The sequence below is a fragment of the Elephantulus edwardii genome, unplaced genomic scaffold, assembly GCF_000299155.1.
Source record: "Elephantulus edwardii isolate Elephantulus edwardi_28Jun2011 unplaced genomic scaffold, EleEdw1.0 scaffold00164, whole genome shotgun sequence".
Taxonomy (NCBI): domain Eukaryota; kingdom Metazoa; phylum Chordata; class Mammalia; order Macroscelidea; family Macroscelididae; genus Elephantulus; species Elephantulus edwardii.
In genome coordinates, this window is record NW_006399914.1 from 5,948,661 (window position 1) to 5,970,940 (window position 22,280).

The following is a 22,280-nucleotide window of genomic DNA, read 5'->3' on the forward strand; positions in this document are numbered from 1 at the left end:
AAAACTACTATCTGGAGATTTGGAGAATATTAATGAAGAGTCCAGGGAGCTCTGGTAGCCTAGTGGCAAGAAACTGTGCTGCAATCTCAAAAGGCACAAGGCTCAAATCCACCAGATGCTCCATGGGAGAAGAAAGGGTTATCTCCTCTCATGGGATTTACAGTGTCTGAAAACCTGCTGGAGTTATCAGCTATGACTCAATGGCACACAACAACAAATGAAAAGTCTAGGATAAAAAGAATAGAGATTATGTCTAAATTTCCCTCTGTATTTCAGAATTTTCTGTATATCCTTTGCCACTTGGGTGATTAAAAAGAAAATTCCCATTTGTTTGTTAATAATTCAGCCTTAATTTTACTGTCTATAATCATTTTATAGTGTATGGAGAAGTTAAAAGCACACAAGACAAACGTATACCTCCTTACCACAGGGTGGCCTGAAGGTGTAAAAACAATCAAATGGTGGATTAAACAAGACTGGACAGATCTAAAGATAAGTCATTCCCAACCCTCCTTCCCACATACAGAGGAAAACTTGAATAAGGCAACTTTGATGGGCTTACGTGTACTTTAACAACTGAGGCAATGAATAAACATTTAAATCCTCTTCTGCTTTTTATAAAACCGTAACAGCTTTAAGAATTCACTTCCAAGAGCAAGGAGGAAAAAAATGCATACCTTAAGTAAAACCTCTACTATTCTGGCATGGCCCTCAGAAGCTGCCATATGTAATGGTGTCCGGTCCACTTTGGTTCTGGCATCCCTACTTACACCAGCTCGGAGTAGCACTTCTGTGGTGGAATAATGGCCGTACTGTGCTGCTAGATGAAGTGGAGAAGTTCCCAGCTATGACACGGGGGAAAAGAATTCACATTTATAGTCACATGTCTAATACTATTTTTTTATATTTTCTGTTAGCAGAGTAAGCAGATTAGATTATCTGTTGAGTAACGCAAAACTTGAACTATCTGTGCTTAGTAGATCTACTTCATACAGGTCTCAGTATCAATTTAATGGGCAGGTAGTGGGCAATTTCAGACTAGGCTATTTTGTTTCTATCCTGACTCTCATTTCTCATAGAGAAATAATTTCTTACAATTTTTTTTATCTTTCAGAATGACTCTTAAATATTATAAGGGTTTTCTCAAAAACATAAAAGGCCAGATTTAGTGTTCCAGTAGGGTCTGGTAGAGAAGCTCCCAGGCTTTGCATATATAAACTTAACCTACCTTTCTATCTACACACACACACACACACACACACACACACACACACACACAGTGTGATACTGAGGAATGTTATAGCATGTGTCTAGTTTTATATAACAAGTCTTCCCTTTTTTTTTTTGACCTCAGTAAAATTGGCTGTGTGGTGCTAAACAAAACTAACTGGTATTCCATTCAATCATTATCACTCATATATAATTTGTTTTAGGGCATTTCATTACAATACATACAATGGGACTAATCTCTTCCTCCTTGTGATTCTCATTAACATCAATCCTCCTCAAAAAACAAACAACACTTCAAATCCTTCTCTATCTCATCCTACCTTCTGAGTCTTAATGCTGGGTAAATACTCTCCTCTTGTTCTTATGAGGGTAATTATTCTAAGGAAATGGCTTCTTGTGTTATACCTTCCAGGCCAGTCTATTACAGCCAGTCCAGCTATAAAGTGAGCAGTGGGAATAAGTTTATTCCAGGTTCAAAGGCTGACTACTGACTACTGAGAAAATCCTTATAATTTTTAAGAGTCATTATAAAAAAGATTCTTAAGAAATTCTTTATTTCTCCATGGTTTATCAAATTTTTTCCATAAAAAGTCCTTTCTAGGCTCTTCGATCCCAGTATTTCTTAAAAGCATTTCAATAGCCCATTTAATAACCATGATTCTCCCCCACCCCCCAAAGTAACAGTATATTCTACTTTGTGGATTTCTCTTTTTAGGTGTTGAAAGTGTGTGTGTAAGGGGAGCTCTGGTGGCCTACTGGCAAGGAGCTGCAGCTACAATCCCAGAGGTGCACGGTTCGAATCCACCAGATGCTCTGCCGGGGAAGGAGTGGATGGTATAACCATCTCCTCCTGTACCAGTCAGATCTGATTTGACAGTACACTCACACACAAAAAAAGAATGTGTGTGTGTGTGTGTGTCTAAAATCAAAATAATAAGATGAACGTCTCTGGAATCACCACTATGGTCTAAAAAGAAAAGTCAGTTTTAAATGGTAATTTAAAATCTTCCCACTAGCCACTTCCTCAACACAAGTTTCCCCCTCAGTCCCTAAGAAATGACTATTCTCAATTTTGTGATAATCATTTTTCTGGGTCGTTGGTTTGTTGTTGTTTTTTTAAAATCATTTATGTATCTACAGAATAAGTTTAACTTACCTGTTTTGACCTTTATTTAAGTAGAATCATATCACATGATTCTTTTTCTGTGACTTATCTTTTGTTAATCTTAAATTTATGAGATTCACCCATGTTGGCGATCTAAGAGTAAATTTCATTAATGTCTTAGTGTAGATTTTATTACATTTATCCATTCATTTTCTTTGCTCTATAATATTTTATTGAATGAGTAAACCTGAATTAATTTAACCAATTTACTAATGAGCAGTTGATTGCCTCTAAATTTTTATTACCATAAATAATGCTACTGCTAAATAATAAAGTCTCATATATGTCTTAGGGAGCTCCAGAAGTCTAGTGCTAAGAAGTTATGTTGCAATTCCAAAGGCACTTGGTTTGAATCCAACAGCTGCTCCTCAGGAGAAGCTTCTCCTATGTGATTTCCTGCCTCTGAAGATCAGCCATGCGTGCTCTGGTGGCCTAGTGGCAAAAAGCTGCAACTGCAAGCTCAGAGGTGCACAGTTCAAATCCACCAGATGCTCTGCTAGAGAAGGAGGAACAATCTCCTCCTGTACCAGTCAGATCTAATTTGACGGTACACACAAAAAATAATGAAATAAAAAAATAAATTAATAAAAATAAAAAAATTAAAATAAAGATCAGCCACGTTTCACTTCCAACTCGAGTGGCACCCAAAGGCATAGCATATATGTCTTAGGTGTATAAATAAGAGTTTCCTTTTTGTTGTTGTGCGTACTGTTATATCTGATGCAACTGGCACAAGAGCAGATTACCCTTCTTTCTGTAGCAGAGCATTTAGTGGATTTGAACTGCGTGCCTTCAGAATTGCAACGCAAGAGTTTCTTTTGGAAATAAACTTAGTACAACCATAGTATTTGCATACTACTTTCAAAGCAATTATCAATTCAAGCCAAATGGGGTTTTTTGGTTGCTGCTGTTGTTTTTCAAGCCAAATGTTTAAGAGTTCTCATTTTACCACCTCCTCACCAATGTTTGGTATTATCAAACTGTTTTCTTAAAATATAATGACATTTCATGGCTTTTAGTTTTTAATACCCAATTATTTTCATGTTTTCTAGCCATTCAATTGTTCTCTTTGGAACAGTATTATCAGTCTTTTATCCATTATCCTACTGCTTTATTTGTATTTTTTTATTACTGATCCATAGGAATTCTTTATGTTCTAGATACTATTCTTTCCTATGATTTTTTTAACACTACATTGTGTCTAGATAACAATTCTTTCATGGATCTTATTTGAGATTAGTTAGGCTACTTGATTCTACAAGCATCATCTTTAATCTGTTGTCAGCCATTATTTCTTTAAAACATTTTATCTCTATTTTCTCTCGCTGTTCTTCTGAATCTATGATTAGAAGTATATTAGACTTCTTCATACTACCCTTTATAATGCAACTTCTCTTTTATATTTCCCATCTATTTTTCTTGTGCTGCATTCTGGGTAATTTTTTTCCCCTATCTTATCCTTCGGGTTATGCATCTGAGAGCTGGACAATGAATAAGGATAAACAGAAGAAGTGATGTTTTTGAACTGTGGTGTTGGGGAATACTGAGATCTGTTGTTTGTAGAGTCACTTTGAGTCATACACTGTCAACTTGATGGCACCTAACTTACAAAAAAACACTTCCATTAGGTAGTGGCCTGGTCCACAGGGAGCTGCACTGCTAGCTAACCCAGGGGTGCTAGGTGCCTCTCTGGTGGTTTGAATGCACCAGCAGCTCCAGAAAAATGGGCAATCTCCTGCTATCCAACTTACAACCTCCAAAAACCTATTGTAGAGTCAGCTATCAGTCAGTTCCAACTCTACAACAATTACTTTATTTACTATCCTTCAGTAAACACAGCTTGTCTTTTATGGTGTCTAATCATTTGCTATTAAAATCTTAGCTAAAGTCGTATGAACTTCCTCTGTTATTGTTTCAGCAGGTTATTGTTAAAGTTACCCTATGTAGTTATTTGTTTTATAATGTGTTTGTTTTTGGTTTTTTTTTTTACTTGAAATTAAACTTGTGGCTATAAAGTCAGGGATGATTCTATATACATTTGCTTCTGCCAAGAACCTACAGTACTTTCTTGCTCTTATTTAATACCACAGAATATGTTGCTGTTGTTTTCAGGTGCCGTCAAGTCAAGGACAACTCACAGCAATCCTATGAACAACAGATCTGAACCCTGTCCTATCCTGTGCCATCCTCATCCTCTCCATCGCGGCATCACTGTATCAATCATCTGGTTGAGAGTCTTCTCTCTTTTACCAACCCTCTACTATTCTAAGCATGATGTCCCTCTCATAGCAACATGCCCAGCATATACTTTTTCAGAAGGCACATGTATGTATGAGTTCAAACTATAAATATGTACAAGACATCACCTGTAATTCCAAATGTTCATCAATAATTTTTTTCCTCTCTTTATTCCTCTATTCATGCCTTGGTTCAAGTCAGATAATTTTTCTAAAAGTTCCCTAGGGAATGGGGCAGGGGCAGGTAAGAGAAGGAAGAGGGTATTTTTGGCTTACTCTTACACTGAAGTTACAGTTCTTTGGGATTCCAGAATTATGAGACCCCAAAATTATGAGAAAAGATTTCTTATCAGACTTCTTTCTCTCCATGAACAGTCCTTTGGCTTTGTAATAGGTATCCATGCCAGAAGGGTGGGGAAATAATGGGTAAATTTATTAAATTCAGCAAATCTTTTCACAGCAAAATTTCTCTGATGCCAGTTTTCACTAAATTTTTCAAGCTGATAATCATCAGTGAACGAACCTAAGACTTTCCAAAACTGTTTCATAATCATCTATCTTTTAGAGATGTTGCTGTGGTTGTTGTTGTGTGTCACAAAGAGTTAGAACCAACCCATAGCTGACGCTCCAGTGGATTTACAGAGGCAGTTAGATTTCACAGGAGGAGATTGCCCTTCCTTCTCCTATAGAGCAGCTGTTAAATTTGAACCACAGGTAGGAACCACAAGACTTTGAGATTGTAGTGCAGTTTCTTACCACTAGGCCACCAGATACTGAAATATTCATGGATGAAATTATATGGTTCCTAGAATTTAGTTTTTAAAACTACAGGGAGATCCACCAGATGCTCTGCCGGGGAAGGAGGGACAATCTCCTCCTGTACCAGTCAGATCTGATTTGATGGTACACTCATACAAAAATAATATAATTTAAAAAAAAAAACAAACCCAAAAAACAAAAAACAAACTACAGGGAGGAAAAACCCTCAATTAAAAAAAAGAAGAAGAAAAGAAAAAAAAAGCACAAAAACCAAAAGCAGAAAAAGCAGATAGGTTTAACAGAGAAACTAAGATTTGTCATGCTTTGATAATTTTTAAGATGGGTAAGAATTTCAGCTGTTGCATGCTTGAAATATTTCATAATTAAGAATATTTTTGTTTTGTTTATAAGATAAAAAGGTACAAATAATCCAATATGTAAATTAATAAAATCCATCATATCTACTTCTTATCAGTTGTTGTTGTTAAGTGCCATCAAGTCATTTGCGACTCATAGCGACCCTATCTATGTACAGGAGCCCTAAACGCCATTCTATCCTGCGCCAACCTCGCTGTCTCAAACACATTCATTCCCACCACTCCACTCATAGTATCGATCCATCTCATTGAGGGTCTTCCTCTCTTGCGCCGTGGGAGGGTTAAATCAGATTCCCATTTATTGATACTACCTAAGGCCTTCTTTTTTTTTTTTTTTAATTTAAACCCAAAATCAGAAGTATTCTGCCTTTCTCACACTTGTCTTTTAACGTTACCCATAACTTGTTTCCTTTCCTTTTGTCCTATATAGTCATGTTTGCGATCATTTTAAAGTATCAGCTATAATAGAAACTTTCCTACCTTTAAGCAGTCCTAAATATAACTCTAATCTTTAGCTCCTATTTTCTCAATTATAAACTTCACCAGTGCTATTTAGAAGACCTATAAACTTCAGACTATATTTTACATATATCCTACATTACTGTACTTCACAGTCTAAAAGAAAAACTTTGTGAAGAATATATTTTAACAAGTTGTCCAATTTAAAAACAAACCAAAAATTTTCATAGCCCATTTGTCTTAGAAAACAGCTATAATTCTAAAATAAGGGGGGAAATAATTTTTACCATTTATAAATCCAATATCAACTGAGGTGTTAGCTTAAAGTTGGCTTTTCTAGCCATTATGTTAGCCCCATTTGGTCTCAAACCATCTTAACTGCAGGCACATAGTCTTGCAAATCATCAACAGCTGTGGAACTAGGATAAGAGAGAAAAGTGCTTCCCATACTCAGCAGCAAGACTTGAGACCAGAGCAAGACTCTGGTGAGAGTTAAGACCCTGGTGATGGTGATGGAAAGACTATGGCACTGCTGTGGACAAACTGTGGCAAGGTGTAACCAGAGGGGCCCTGAGATAAAGGCCAGAGTTAAAGGTTTTGCTGTTCTTGTCAAATGATGGAAGGAAAAGCTAACTGCTGAACTGAAACCAGAGCCTGGACTAATTGAGGAATTGCACCTTGGGATTGCTCAGCTAAAACCTAAATTTGCACTGAGTGATATTCTTTGCCTCCTCTACTCTTCAACTTAATTCCCTAATAAACTCCACTTTTGGTACCACAACTGTGAGTAAAGTCTGTGAGTCAACACGAATGTCAGAACCAAATAATTGGTAGAAAGAGGACCAGGAGCACGGGTGAGGTCATGTCTGACCATGTAGATAACTATTTGCTACTATGGATATTACTGATGGGGACAGTTCACCTTTATGAACTGTGGAGAAGTCAGACTCTGCCACAACCACTTCCATGGTACTGCATTGCCTCCTTTCACACCAACAAACTTACTGGCAAAAATCTTAATATGGGAACAGAGGGAGGGTGGGGGAGAAACCACCACATTAAAATCATTTTTACCCAGTCTGTAGTGAAAGGAGCTCCATTTGCCATCAAAATACGAACTTCATCATCTTGACCAGCTCGTGCGGCTTCTAAAAGCTTCTTTCCCAAATCTACCAGGGACATCTAAACAAAATAAAATGAACATCAACATCTCCATTCAAATTATGACATCACTCTCCTCCCTCTTATCTCTATAAATAAACCATTTCTCAATTTTCCTTAAAAAAACTGTGGTATGGTTAATCTAAAATTTCAGTACATACAAAAGCAATTTACATTCTAATTTTTTGAGTGGCTATGCTTTTACATTTCTTTTCATATTGAATAATAAAAAATAGTTTGCATTTTCCAGGAATAAAAAGAGCACAGAAAGAAAAAGAGGTATGGAGTATGGAGCAAAGAAAAGTTGACCTAAAATGTTAAACTGGCAACTAGTATTTTTACTAGATAAAATTGTTTCATCACAATATATAGAAATAAGGTAACAAGAAATCACTGTTGCTGATATAAATTAATCTTTTTTTTTGCCAAATGTGTTCAGAATTTTAAAATATGTACTTCCCCCCTACTTTTTACATGCAATGTACAAAAATTCTTCCAGAAGAGATAGAAAAGTGACTATCAATGGATGGATAGATTATCTGTATGTAAGTGAGTGGCATCGTGGGTTTACTGGCCACAATTTGGCTTCCCTAGACCATTATATTTAATCTGATCCAGTTTCTTCAATTCTGCCTGCCCTGCAAACAAGTGGTCCACCTACATCATCAACAGCTATGTGAGCCATTTCTTCCTCATGCAAACAGGGTATGTTAGTCTATTCACAAGGAGACTGGCTAGTCTCACCATGAACTGAGCAGATTCAGCAGCAGAAAGTGGGGATCTCAACACCAGGAAAGAAAAGGAAGCAGAGAATGCAGCTCGTCTCTTTTGGGCCAGAGATTCCTGCACCAGAGATTATATTTTACAGTTAACTGAGAAGCTGTTGGGACAAAAGTATTGTATGTTGCTGCAAACTGAACCGCTATCGAGGCTGACAGATTACATTTTTTTGTTAATGTGAATTATAACCTAATAGGCATTGTATTTGAAAAGCTTCCTGAATTGAGGGATTTTTTTTAGCTTGTTGTTAACCTAAATTGTGGCCTGCTGACTTCCCTAATAAATCCCCTAACTGTGAGCATGGTTCTATGAAGTTTATGTGGTCACTACACTATCTTTTGGACACAGTAAATAAATGTAGGAGCATAAGAGGACATGCCTAACGTCATGGGAATTCATTTTGTATTCTAGCTGCTGCTGATGGAGTCATTTCTCTTATCGAAGTAAAAGAGGTCAGATATATAGATCTCCTACTCAGTAAGAAAAAAGAAACCTTGATCCATATTACTGTAAGGATGGAGCTTTAAGATACACATTGCTTGAGATAAGTCCATACTAAAGGGCAAATACTAGATATAATGTTATTGTTGTTGTTAAGTGCCGTTGAGTCGCAGGCGACTCATAGCGACCCTATGAAGGAGAGTCCTCGATGCTTAGGTGCCTTTCATCCTTTCTCCAGGTTCATAGGGTTTCCGGAGGCAAGCTATTATGGAAGTAGATGCCACTCCTCCTTCCAAGCTTGTTTTAATCGGAGAGCTCCACCCCACTCTCTGTCCACATTGGGTAGCCAACCATTAATGCATTTGACACATCCGTGTCACAGTGTTCAGCCTCACAGCAACCACAAGTGACCGCGGGACGGCAACTTGTACACCAGGGCTATACAATATTACTTCTATTAAAAAATAAACACAAGCATACATATAGACCAAAGTTTCTTAAAAGTTACCAGGTTCATATGCACACCCATGTTCATTGCAGCTTTGTTCACAATAGCAAGGAGTTGGAAACAACCTAAGTGCCCATCAACAAACGAATGACTAGAGAAGCTGTGGTATATTCGCACAATGGAATACTATGCTGCATTAAAAAACAAGGAACTCATGCAATATTATTCAAAATGGTTGACTTTGGAGAACATTATGCTGAGTGAAATATCCCAGTCACAAAAGGACAAATATTACATGATGCCACTGTTGTAGAATGGGACTGTCCTTGGGGTTAGGGAGACACTGAGTAAGATGGGTTCAATAATGTATACTGCACTGAAGCAGAGGAGGGAGAGAACCGTCTAAAAGAGAGATGTAACTGGGTATTTCTGTCATCACAGGAGACTAGAGCGAGGGCTGCATGGTGGAGGGGACCTGGGGGAGGGTTTGTAAAACAATGAAAGAATCTTTTCTTTTACTTTTCCATAATTTTTGGACTCATGTACTTATAATTTGTTAGTCAAATTTGTGTCTTCTAGGTTGCAACACCCCCATGATACATCTTGAAGGATATGTACATGTACAGCCAAGCACAATCAATAAGAGTGCATCTGAATTCCAAAATCAATCTCCATAATAGTCTATGTGTTTCCTACTGCCAAAGGGGCCCTTTAGAGTAGTGAGAGAAGATCTTCACCCTGAAACCCACAGCGTCCCTTTTCAGCAGGAAGTAGCTAAGAGAATACGCCGTCCCCTTTTCCTTATGACTCAGGGTGAAGTCTCTCTCAGGGAGGAGTGATAGGGAATGGCAAAGGATACACTGACAAAGAAGATTAATCAGAACTGGCTTTGACAAGCACTGTGGCATTTGGACAAGAACAAACTGGGAGGAGGGTAGAGAATAGTGCAACAATGAATGAGTGGAAGCCCAAAATCTCTGTAAATGTTTATGAAAATTAAAAAAAAAAAGTTCCCAGGTTCAAGGGGAGCTCTGGTGGCCTAGTGGCAAGGAGATGCAACTACAATCCCAGAGGCGCACGGTTCGAGACCACCAGATGCTCTGCCGGGAAAGGAGGGGCAATCTCCTCCTGTACCAGCCAGATCTGATTTGACGGTACACTCACGCAAAAATAATAATTTTTTTAAAAAAAGTTACCAGGTTCAGGAGAGAGAGTATAAAAGGGGATGGTAAAGAGTACTGAGTTCCAGTTTACAGAGTTTGCAAGTTGTATTAATTAATGAGCATCCAGACACACAGCTGATTATTCCAAGTGATGTAAGTTGCACAATCATGAAGAAAAGGAAAAAAAAATCCAAACCACCTGACTTTACAAAAGTTATGTGATAGACATATTTATAACAACGGAAGAGTAGCTAGGGAGGCTGCTTATATGTACAACCAAATACCTCATGGGATTTGGTACTTTGGTTTAGAGATTTAGGATCACAGTTTCATGAAGAAAGTCAGCTAGTTGGCCTAATAAAATGTTTAGTGCTCTGTTCTCCATCTTGAATCGTGTGATGCCTGGGATCTTAAAAGCTAACTACTTGCTGCCACCTACATCGCAATAATTGGTCTCTGTTCACAAAGGCCAACAAAGGAGAGTCAGTAATAGTTGGAAGAAGTGCATTATTGTCAGAGATTTTGATCAAAGATTCAATAGGAGAATCCTAATCAAAAGGGAAGAAGAATAAAGCATCAAACCTTAAAAAAATTCAGTCTTTTTGGTGTCATAGAGACTGGATTAACTATTGTCCAGAGATAACCCCAAAAAGGAAAATATTCCCTGACATCTTCATAAAACTAAGAAAGCCAAATGTATTGTGAGGGAATCAATTCTGACTCTGCAATCTTGTCTGACAGAAAATGGTCCATATATTTGCAAAACTTTAAATCTTTACAGAAGCAGACTGAACTTGTGAAAACATGAACAAAGCTTAACATAAATCTAGCTGCAAAATTATAGTATCTTAAATACAAAACACATATTTTAAAATGTTTTACGTGCTGTTGTTAATTCCTGTTGAGTCTATTCTGACTCCTGGCAACTTCCTTTTTAATAGAAAAAATTACCCAGTTTTGTACCATCTTCATGATCAGTGGCATATTTTAAGTCTATTTAAATGAAGAAAAAAAAAAGGAAACGTTTATCACAAAAAGGACTGGAAGAATTACAAATATTTTAGTTACTTAAAATGTTTCACTCAAAATGAAATGCGAAAAGCAAACAAGAAGAGTCTAATCAAAGGGTATAACCATATACTTAGAGTAAGTGTAAAGATACGTTCAGTCTGATACCCAAATAAATGTAAAGTTAGTAATTTAAAAGTAATTCCTGATGCTGTTGTTGTTGTGTACCATCAAGTTGCAACAGACTCATCACTGACCCTCCAGCGAGCTGTCAGAGGCAATAAAGGCATAGGAGAACATTTTTCATCATTCTCCTGCTGGGGTATTCAAACTGTGTACTTTTACATTGGTATTGTAATTCCTTACCATTAAACCACCAAAACTGATACATACTGACATCTCATTATGCTCATAGCAATATAAAGTGAATCACCTTTATTTTTGTAATATTTACAAACACTGAAGAAATTGCTAACTACTGAGTCCATCCACTTCTGAGAAGGTATATTAAGGGAAAAAATATGTGGATCGAGAAAAAGATTAGCCATAAAAACTATATACCACACAAAAAAAATACATACACATACATACACACTCTCATACTGTACACACATACATTCATCTAGAATAATTATTTATAACGTGAATAATGTAAGGGTAGGAAAAAGACAAAATAGTAGAATCTAAGACTAAAAACCAACTGCTGTCAAGTGAATTCCTACTGACAGAAATGAGATAGGCATAACTGAATTGTCCAATAGGATTTTCAAGGTTATAAGTCACACTTGAAAAAGGGGAAGTTCAAGAAAGTGAGGGAAACTTCCATGAGAAGGACTGACACAGTGATTCCAACAATGGCTTGGCAGAGACTGTAAGGATAGTGCAAGTTAGGGCAAGGTTTTAATTTGATAGGTTGATCTATGAGTTGTAGGTCACTCAATAACACCTAACAACAACAAAATCATTATAGAAAGGGTTTTCTTTTCCCCCGTCTCTATGAGTCGCAAGCGACTTGACGGCACATAACACCAACAACAACCTGTGCAGCTGCTGGTAAATTCCAATCATCAGCCTTCCACTATCACTCAGCAGTTGAGCTCTTTAACTTCTGCACCACCAGGGCTCCCTGAGAATATAATGCTGTTATTGTTAAGTGCCACTGGGTTAACTCTGGCTCATGTACAATAGATTGAATCCTTGCTAAATCCTTCACTATCCCCACAATCTCTAATTAGGAACAGAATAAAGCGTAATCATTTAAAAGCTTTGAAGACATAGGACATTTTAAAAGAACGTTATATTCAGTGAAGATTTAAAATAAATACACAAAACTAGTATTTGAATGTCTAAATATACATATAAAGAACAGAATATTAAAAACATATTCACAATTATTAGGATGGTAGGATAAGAAATTTTACCTCCATTTTATAGCTTTTATGTAAGATAATTATTTTCCTAATTTAAAAAGTGTTTTCCCACATAAGATGGACTTAAATGGAAATTTGGTTTCTTATTTATAACCTTTTAGAAGTAACTTATGTTCTTTTATATGGGTTAAATTAAATAATTACTTAGAATTTACATTTGAGTGGTTACAAAAGAAGCTACGTGTTCTAAAAGTATGACTGCTTTGCCAAATCTATGGTAGGAATTTTCTCCTTAATAGATATTGACCTTGTTGGTAGCTTAGTTGTAGTAAGAAGTTATGGTCCCAAACCAAAAGTACATGGTTCATATACACCAAGTGCTTCTTGGAAGAAAGATGGTCAATTTCCTTCCATGTGATTTACTGCCTCTGAAAACTCACGAGATGGTCAGTTGAGTTAGTTATAACTTGATAGTATAAAATAGCACCAACAACAATTAGCTAATAGTGACAAGGTTATTAAGGAGGTCTGGTAGTAAGGCCTTACTTGAGTGTTTCTCAGTTCAAATCTATCCAGGAACAGAGGTTAGACAATCTATTCTCATAATGATTACATGAAGAGTACTTTTCTGTCATGTAGTATCACCAGGAGTTGAAGTAAACTCAGCCACACTGAAGGACACATTAAGGTTAAAAGTACAAGTTTAAAAACAGACTGTTACTGAATAATCATATCCAAATACAAGCAGCTATCTATTTTAAAAGTAAGAATACATCCAACAAAAAGTTTTTCACTGCAGAAAAAGTAGAAATCACAAAGGGGATAGAGTGGGCTCCTTTTAAATATTTTCAGTTATATGCAAATCTGTCCTCCCTATGTCCATTCTCTTTTTTCAGAAGTGATTTTCCCTTTTGAAAAACTTGATAAATTCTTCAAAACAAACAAACAAACAAGTGTTTTAAGTGAATTATATTATGCAACTGCTAACAAAGCAGTAAGGGAGCTCTGATAGCTTAGTGGTAAGGAGTTACACTGGCAACCCAAAGACTAGTATTTCAAATCCATCAGCTGCTCTCCAAAATAAACCATGGACAATTTTTTTTCTGTGTCATTTTTAGCCTCTGAAACCCACTATGGGGTCAACTATGAGTTAATTCCAACTGGACTACAACAACAAAGTGTTTACATTAAAGAAAGTTACATACTTCTGATTGATTAAACAAGAAAAGGAGAGGAAAAGGCAGGTTAATAGGGATGATTTGGGCACTCCGGTGGCAAAATGAGGAAGAGTTTGGCTGCTAACACAAAGACAAGCATTTGCAATCCCCCAACTGCTCCGTGAGAGAATGATAGACACTCTTCTCCCATGAGAGTTATAGTCTCTGAAAACTCACTGGTAGATCAGGTATGAGTCAGTCCCATTTAACAGCACATAACAACGGGGATTAAAAATAAATAAATGTTTATAAGAATGAAACCTCTGAAGAAATCAAATTCTGCTTTAATTCAGAAATTGTACTAATCATTCAAAACATATCATATATACGGACCTGGACCACTTTTTAAAAAATATATGAAGTATAGTTTAATATACAAAATGAATGAATATTGTTACATATTATTAACAAGCATTAAATTGTTCAAAATAGCTAAAGCTTAGTCACAAATTTTTAAATATAATTTAAGAACAAAAGAAAAATTGAGTAAAGTTTATTTTAGGATATTATTCACCATGCTTGGAAAGGTCAAGTTTCAGTAAAAAAGACGTTTCAGGGAAAGAAATAAATGGATTGACACAGTGACTGCAACAGTGGACTACTTTTTCTTTAAAATTCCACACACAATTGTGTAGTAGACTAAAACAGCTGGAAACTTAAATCAATGGGTCTCATTGTAGCCTCACTACTCCCTAGAAAACACTTTAGATATGTATGGAGGTATTCTGGAGGTTGGGGCTGATTTTGGTGTCCTCCTGGCTCAGTCAATAAGCAAGTGCTAACTGAGAAGTTGGAGTTTCAATCTACCTGCCTCTGTGGGAGAACAATGTGAAAGGCTGCTTCAGTAAAGATTTAGATCCTTGAACACCCTATGTGGCAGTTCTAGTCCATCATATAGGGTCACTAGGAGTCAGAGTTGACTCCAGGGTAATGAGTTTGGGGGGCTTGGGATTTGGGAGGTGAGGTGGATGTTCTACTAGCAATAAGGAGCAAATGCTAGTGACAGTCAAGGTCCTGCAAGGCAGAACAATCCTGTTTGTGTGGCAAATAATTGTCACACATTATAGATGACTTTAAAAAGTTTCCACTAAAAGTATCTGCATACAGCCCTGGTGGCTTAGTAGTAAGGAGTTGTGGTGTCAACCAAAAACTCACGGTTTGACCCACCAGCTGCTCCATGGAAATAAGATGGGCAAATCAACTCTTGTGCAATTTACTGCCTCTAAAAATCCACTTGGAAGGTCAGCTATGATTTGGGTCCAACAGCAATGGATATATCTAATGAGACATTTAACTAACATATTTTCCCCCCCTCCAATGTTATACAATCTCACATTTGTTTCTCTTATTTTTCTTTTAATATGGCAGCTAAAACATTATGGTAACTCTAATTATGCAGATAAAACTCAAACATAATGCCAGTGAGTTGGAAGTGACTCATAGCTTACTTCCCAACAGGTTTTCAGAGGCTGTAAATCACATGGGAACAGACTAGTCTTTGAGCTGGCAGTGCAATTCCCTACAGACTATGCTACCAGAGATAGGTAACAGTAACTTTTATATTTTTCTTTAAGCAGAGAAAGCAATAAAAATGTCTATTATGAAGAGATAACAAAGATTTAGGAAAACCAATAGAAAAAATTATACATTTGAACATCAAATAAAAACAAAATCAAAAGTATTCTATTTTTTTTTTTGTCAGTATAAAGCTTGTGAGGCGCTCCAAGTTGGTACCAATTCGCAGCAACTCTATCTAGCAACTGAACTTAACAATGCCCAGTCCTACATCATTCTCCCGATAGACACTGGTTCCTCCTGAAAATATGCCCAACATAATGCAACCCAGCTTGATACGGCTTTATTCTTGAGAAAAAAAAAGTAACCAGGAAAAGAAAACCCTTAATAAATCCATCTTGAATTTTAATCACAATCTGACAAACCCAGTAACTTTTAGCTTGAATTAAGATGTATTTTAACAACATCGACAGATTTAGAGGTCTTTTTTTCCCAAAAACATGCTGACAGGGCCATCTAGTGGATGCAAAGATTACTATCAATAATAATCCTTTTAAAGCTTGAATTCTATTTTGGTGTTTTTTTTTAAAAATTGGTTTGTATATAATCACTCATATACATCATGTTTTGTACATGTACTTTGTATTTTCTATATCATTCATAAGCATTGTATTTTATGTCATTAATTAGCACTGAACTGTCTACCATCACCTGTCTTTTCAAACCCCCATTGAACCTTTCCCATTACTTCACCTCTCCACTCACTAACCTCTGCTGTATCAGTGATTTTTTTTTCCCCCCTCTCTCCCTTTTTCTGTCCTCCTCCTCCTGCTCTCCTTTCCCTGTCCAACATTTATACATATCTTACTCGGTTATCCTATTTTCACAATGGTGGCCTTATAAAATTTGTTTTTATGTGACTGAGTTATTTCACTCAGCATTATCCTCTCTAGTCTCACCCAAATTATACAGTATTTTATGAAATCGTTGCTCTCTAGTGCTACATAGTATTCCATTGTATGAATGTAACACATTCTCAATCCATTTGTTTGTTGATGGGTGGTTATTTGGGCTGCTTCCATTTTCTTGCTATTGTGAATAAGGCTGCTATGAACATTGGTGTACAAATGTCCATTCATGTCTCAGTTCTGATTTCCTTGGGATACATGCCTAGCTTTGAGTTTCTATAATTCATACCAAAGTCATTATGAGGATGACAGCATCTATTGGACATGAAAACTCTCTTTAATACTGTAAAGTATGTTACATGTGAACTACAACTAGCACACCTAAATAAAATTGCATAAATAAAAATCACTGAGCACTTAAAGCTATTAATACCTACAATAGGTCTTGACTGTCATATATCTAGTGTTGCTATATTACTCTTCTTTTCAATGAATATAATTATAAATTTGATAAAATGTTGTATTTCATTAATTTAGCAACATAAATGCATCAAAAGCCTTTAAAACTTTTTGACCTGATGACTGCATTTGGATCAATTTTAAAGAACTAGTTTAAATCTAAATCAATCAACAGTATTCTCTAAAACAGAGAATATCACCTACAACCAGGAGAAGATAACGTAGATGAATGGGATCTTCTAAGACTCAAATCCCTATGCACATCCAAAAACTTCTCCAAAAGGGTAAAAAGGGAAGCCACTGACTGGGAAAAAGTATCCGGTAATAACATATCAGATAAGGGACTTATATCCAGAATTTATGAAATACTTGAGCACCACAACAAGATAAAGGTAAATAATCCAATAGAAAAATGGGCACAGGATATGAATAGGCACTTCACCGAAGACATTCAGATGGCTAACAAGCACATGAAGAAATGCTCAAAATCCCTAGCCCTAAGAGAGATGTAAATTAAAACAACTATGAGATATCATCTCACCCCAGTCAAAATAGCAAAATTTAACAGAACAGCAAGCAATAAATGCTGGCGAGGTTGTGGAGAAACGAACCCTTATTCACTGTTGGTGGGAATGTAAAATGGTGCAACCCCTGTGGAAAGCGGTATGGCGCTTTCTCAAAAAGTTGCAAATAGAGATACCATTTGACCCAGCAATTCCACTACTGGGAATATACCCTGAAGAGACCATAACTGACACCCAAGCAGATATACGCACACCCATGTTTATTGCAGCTTTGTTCACAATAGCAAGGAGTTGGAAACAACTTAAGTGCCCATCAACAAACGAATGGCTAGAGAAGCTGTGGTATATTCGCACAATGGAATACTATGCTGCATTAAAAAACAAGGAACTCATGCAATATTATTCAAAATGGTTGACTCTGGAGAACATTATGCTGAGTGAAATATCCCAGTCACAAAGGGACAAATATTGCATGGTGCCACTGTTGTAGAATGGGACTGTCCTTGGGGTTGGGGAGAGACTGAGTAAGATGGGTTCAATAATGTATGCTGCTCTGAAACAGAGAAGGGAGAAAACTGTTTAAAAGAGATATGTGATTAGGTATTTCTGTCATGACAGGAGTCTAGAGCGATAGCTACATGGTGGAGTGGACATGGGGGACGGTTTGTAAAATAATGAAAGAATCTTTTCTTTTACTTTTCCAAGAGGGTAATGTCTGGTGGGGGGGAGCCTTGGGAGGGGACAAATCTACAACCATGACAGGAAAAAAGGACATAGGTAGAAGATTCAACAAGAACTCAGTACAACATAAGTGACTGGTGTTGAGGTTGAGAGATACTGAATGTCTGCAGGTATAAGCTAGGGAGGAATCTGCTGAGATAAATGTGAAGGTCTCTATGAATGGAAAAAAAAATAATGGATCAGAGTACATACATACTTTGCTCTGGATATAAGTGCTACAGATACAAAATAGTACAAGTACAAGAAACGATCATTCTGAAAAAAGCTTTATGAGACAAAGTGATCAAATTCCAATGCCCAGGGTTTTTTTTTTACATAATATTATGACCTATCCCAGCTCCAGCACGAGTTGAGCATGAAAGAGCAGCAGCTACAGTTCTACACCAGTGCCTTCGAGAAGTCCGCCTGCTCGACCCTGTGAGTCACACTGCTGGCTACCGATGGTGTCCTCAGAGACCCTGAGGCCAGGTCCTCACCAGCAGTACAAGCCATCTCCCTCCACACTGCTTCTATCATTTGTATGAGAACTGAAGGGCAAGTATTTAGTCTTCCCTTCATGGGGTCTCATTGCTCCTTTGCCGGTTAGGGTTAAGCATGTGGGCGTCAAAGAGCTTGATTTTGACCTTGGGTTTGGCTGGGTCACAGGGTGTGTTCTGCTCTGCAGATAATAGTGAAACTTACACTAGATTTTCCTGCAGTGTTCCATCTCCAACAGGTGCAAAGTGGCCATTTTCCTGGTCCACTGTTAGTGAAAGATAATTGTTTTCCACCTCACACAAGTTTTACAGAACAAAGTTATTGGTTTTTTTTTAAATATTATTAATGTGTGTACCGTCAAATCGGATCTGACTGGTACAGGAGGCGATTGTTCCTCCTTCCTCAGCATAGCATCTGGTGGATTTGAACTGTGCACCTCTGGGATTACAGTGCAGCTTCTTGCCACTACACCACCAGAGCTCGCCTAGTACAGGGTTTTGAGGGGTCAGCCTGAGTCTTTGAGACAGAAGGGGTGGCAGCATTAAGCTGGTGGAACTTTACATTTAGTATGAACTGCAGAGCCAGTGGCCTAGCTTCTGATCTTGGCTCTGTGCCAAGATACCAGGTGTGTGCCATAAGCCAAATCACTTAATTTTTCTCTGCTTATTAATAATAGGACTTCTAGGAGCTCTGATGGCCTAGTGGCAAAAAGCTGAGCTGCAATTCTGAAGCAGCATGGTTCCAAGTCACCAGCAGCTCTACGAGAGAAGGATGGGCAAGCTCCTCGCCTCTGAAAACTTGCCAGAGGGTCAGCTATGGGTGGGTTCTGACTCGACCGTACACAACAACATGGTAAATAACCTGTTTCTGTATCAACTGAATGGGAGAGTCAAATTTGAATTATGAAGGGTGACTTTTCTGATCCCATGTCCAAAGAATTTCTTGTATGGAAGGACCTGTCTTATTCTTCAGGCATGGAAAGATTAAAAACAAAATCAAAAACCAAACACCCCACAGCACAAATCCTATAGAACCAGAGAAAAACTCTTCTACAGTATGTCAGATACTTTATCAATATGTACAGTGCATGCTAGTCACAGAAAATTAACATGAATATTTTCTATTTTCATATTTATTTACTGTGCACTGTTAGGCTATATATGGACTCCAATACCATATAAATGTATACATTTTAATATTATATTAAGACATAAAATTGAGTAAGTATTTCTGCAATTTCAAAATTCAAAAAGGCCCTGGAAACCAAAATAACTCACTTGGCAGTAAAAGCTTACCTCAATTGACATGAAGCTATTTATACTCTTTAACCCATTTAATGTGAATATTCATCATTTTGTGACCAAAATAGTAACATGTTTGTAAAGGGGTATTATAGTGGATTCTACTGGAAGATTAAATAATATTATTTTCCCAAGTACTGACAAAATTTCTTTATTTCAAAACATATAGATCCCAAAAGTTCTGAATAGTGAAGTAGCACTCTATAATAGTGACTGTTAGCACTGCGCTATTAACTGTGGGTCAGATACTGTTCTAATAGCCTTGCATGCATTAACTCATTTAATCTTCATAACAACCATGAGGTGAGGTAGGTACTGTAATTATCCCCATTTTACAAAGAAACAGTGGAATTAAATCACATAAAGCCACATAGCTAGAGAGGGACTAATCTAGGATGAAAAACAGTACTTAAAGAGAAAACACAACTAAATAGAAATCAGATTACAGAATAGTACGAAGCAGTGTTATCTTTCTATATCCAATTAATACACATCCCATCAATGGAAAGAGTTCAAATTTGTAGTATATAAATACATAAAATATTTCATACATGTATAAACTCATTCATGTGCAATTCCTATGTAAATATGCATAAACTATACAGTACAAAATCATTTTAATTTAGGTTCCTATCTTTCCTTTTTTTAACTGAAATATCTCAAAACATTTTGAGTAGGCAAAATACATTGTAGAAGTTAGAAAATTTGGATAAACAATACCACAACTCAGAATCAAGCATGTAACAATTCAGTACATATTCTTTGCAATATCAACAAAGTTTTGGTTTTTGTTCTGTTGCCACATTGGAATCATATTGTTGACAATCTTCTATTACTTTTTCCCACCCACATATATATCAAGGTATTTTCTGATGTCTTTATCCTAACATTAATTGCTACTTGGTAAATCTTTTCACTGTAAAGATTTCTCAATCACAGTGAAGCACTTGGGCTGTTAATAATTTTAAAGCAGTGAACAAGAGTATTGGCTCTACTAACCAAAACATTACCAGTTTGAATCTACCAACTGTTCCACAGAGAAAGATAAGGCAATTCACTTCTGTAAAGATGACAGCCTTGGAAAGCCTATGGGCCATTCCTTTTCTGTCCTACAGAATAACCAATTGGAGTCAACAGCAACGGGCTATGATGAGGGATGCTGTGGATTTTGTTAGGTATCATCACATTGGCTCAACTCACTCAATGGACAAGAGAATGAAAGCCTAATCAGGATTATGTCATCTTCAATCTCTGCTGTGCCCACTGTTGCGATCACTGTGTAACTCATCTTGGTGAGGGGTTTCCTCTTCTTTTCAATGACCTTCCACTCTGCCAAGCAGGATGGTTTTTCTTTAGTAACTAGCCCCTCTTGACAATATGCCCAAAGTATGGGAGACAAAGTTTTACCGTCCTAGTTTCTAAGAAGCTTGTATTTCTTTCAACAGATTTCAGAGTTGTATTTCTTTCAACACAGATTTGTTCTTTTGGTGTTGTTTGTTGTTGTTATGTGCCATCAAGTCGCTTGCGACTCATAGCGACCCTATATACAACAGACCTAAACCATGCTCTACCCTGTGCCAATCGCAAGGCCTCTGACACACCCATCCCAAGTACCCCAGTCACTGAATCAATCCACCTCATAGAGGGTCTTCCCCTCCTGCGCTGTCCCTCCACTCTACCCAGCATGATGTCCCTCTCCAAAGACCTATCTCTCCTTACAACATGTCCAAACTATGTCAGATGAAGCCCCAGAATCCTTGCCTCCAAGAAGCAGCCTGGTTTAATCCTCTCTACGATGAATCTGTTTGTTTTCTTAGCAGTCCATGGTACATTCAATACTCTTCTCCAGCACCACAGCTCAAAGGCGTCAATTCTCCTTCTCTCCTCCCTAGTCATTGTCCAACTCTCTGATGCATAACAAGTGATTGCAAAAAACCATGGCCTGTATCAGGTGGACCTTAAGTCTCCAGAGAGACACTGTTGCTCTTGAGTATTTTGGAGAGGTCCCTAACCGCAGACTTTCCCATCGCAATACGTTTTTTGATTTCCTGGCTACTGGTGCCAAGAATGTTGACGGGATGTACTGGAACAGTACATCAGCAGAGAACTGCCAGAAGTCCAGGCTGGGTTTAGAAGGGGTCGTGGTACTAGGGATATTGTAGCCGATGTTAGATGGATCTTAGCTGAAAGCAGAGAATACCAGAATAATGTCTATCTGTGTTTCATTGATTATGCAAAGGCATTTGACTGCGTGGATCATAACAAACTGTGCCTGACTCTGAGAAGAATGGGAATCCCAGAACATTTAACTGTGCTAATGCGAAATCTATACTTGGACCAAGAAGCAGTCGTTAGAACAGAGCAGGGCAATACTGCATGGTTCAAAATTGGGAAGGGTGTACGCTAGGGATGTGTCCTGTCTCCATACCTTTTCAACCTGTATGCAGAGCAGATTATCCGAGAGGCGGGGCTCTATGAGGAGAGGCGTGGCTCTATGAGGAGAGGCGTGGCTCTATGAGGAGAGGCGTGGCGTTAGGATT

At 37.4% G+C, this 22,280-nt stretch overlaps 1 protein-coding gene across 4 annotated transcripts in view; it reads right to left on the minus strand.

The window, feature by feature from the left end:
- Positions 1–22,280, minus strand: part of GABPB1 (GA binding protein transcription factor, beta subunit 1) — a 57,022-nt gene that overhangs the window by 25,076 nt on the left and 9,666 nt on the right. For 3 of the 4 annotated variants that reach the window (XM_006895307.1, XM_006895306.1, XM_006895308.1), the window contains 2 exons: positions 7,302–7,409; positions 678–845 (listed from right to left, as the gene is read on the minus strand). In XM_006895307.1, the coding sequence (XP_006895369.1) occupies positions 678–845; positions 7,302–7,409 (276 nt within the window). Of the gene's footprint in view, positions 1–677; positions 846–7,301; positions 7,410–22,280 lie in introns of those variants that run through there. The other variant, XM_006895309.1, reaches the window with a different exon arrangement.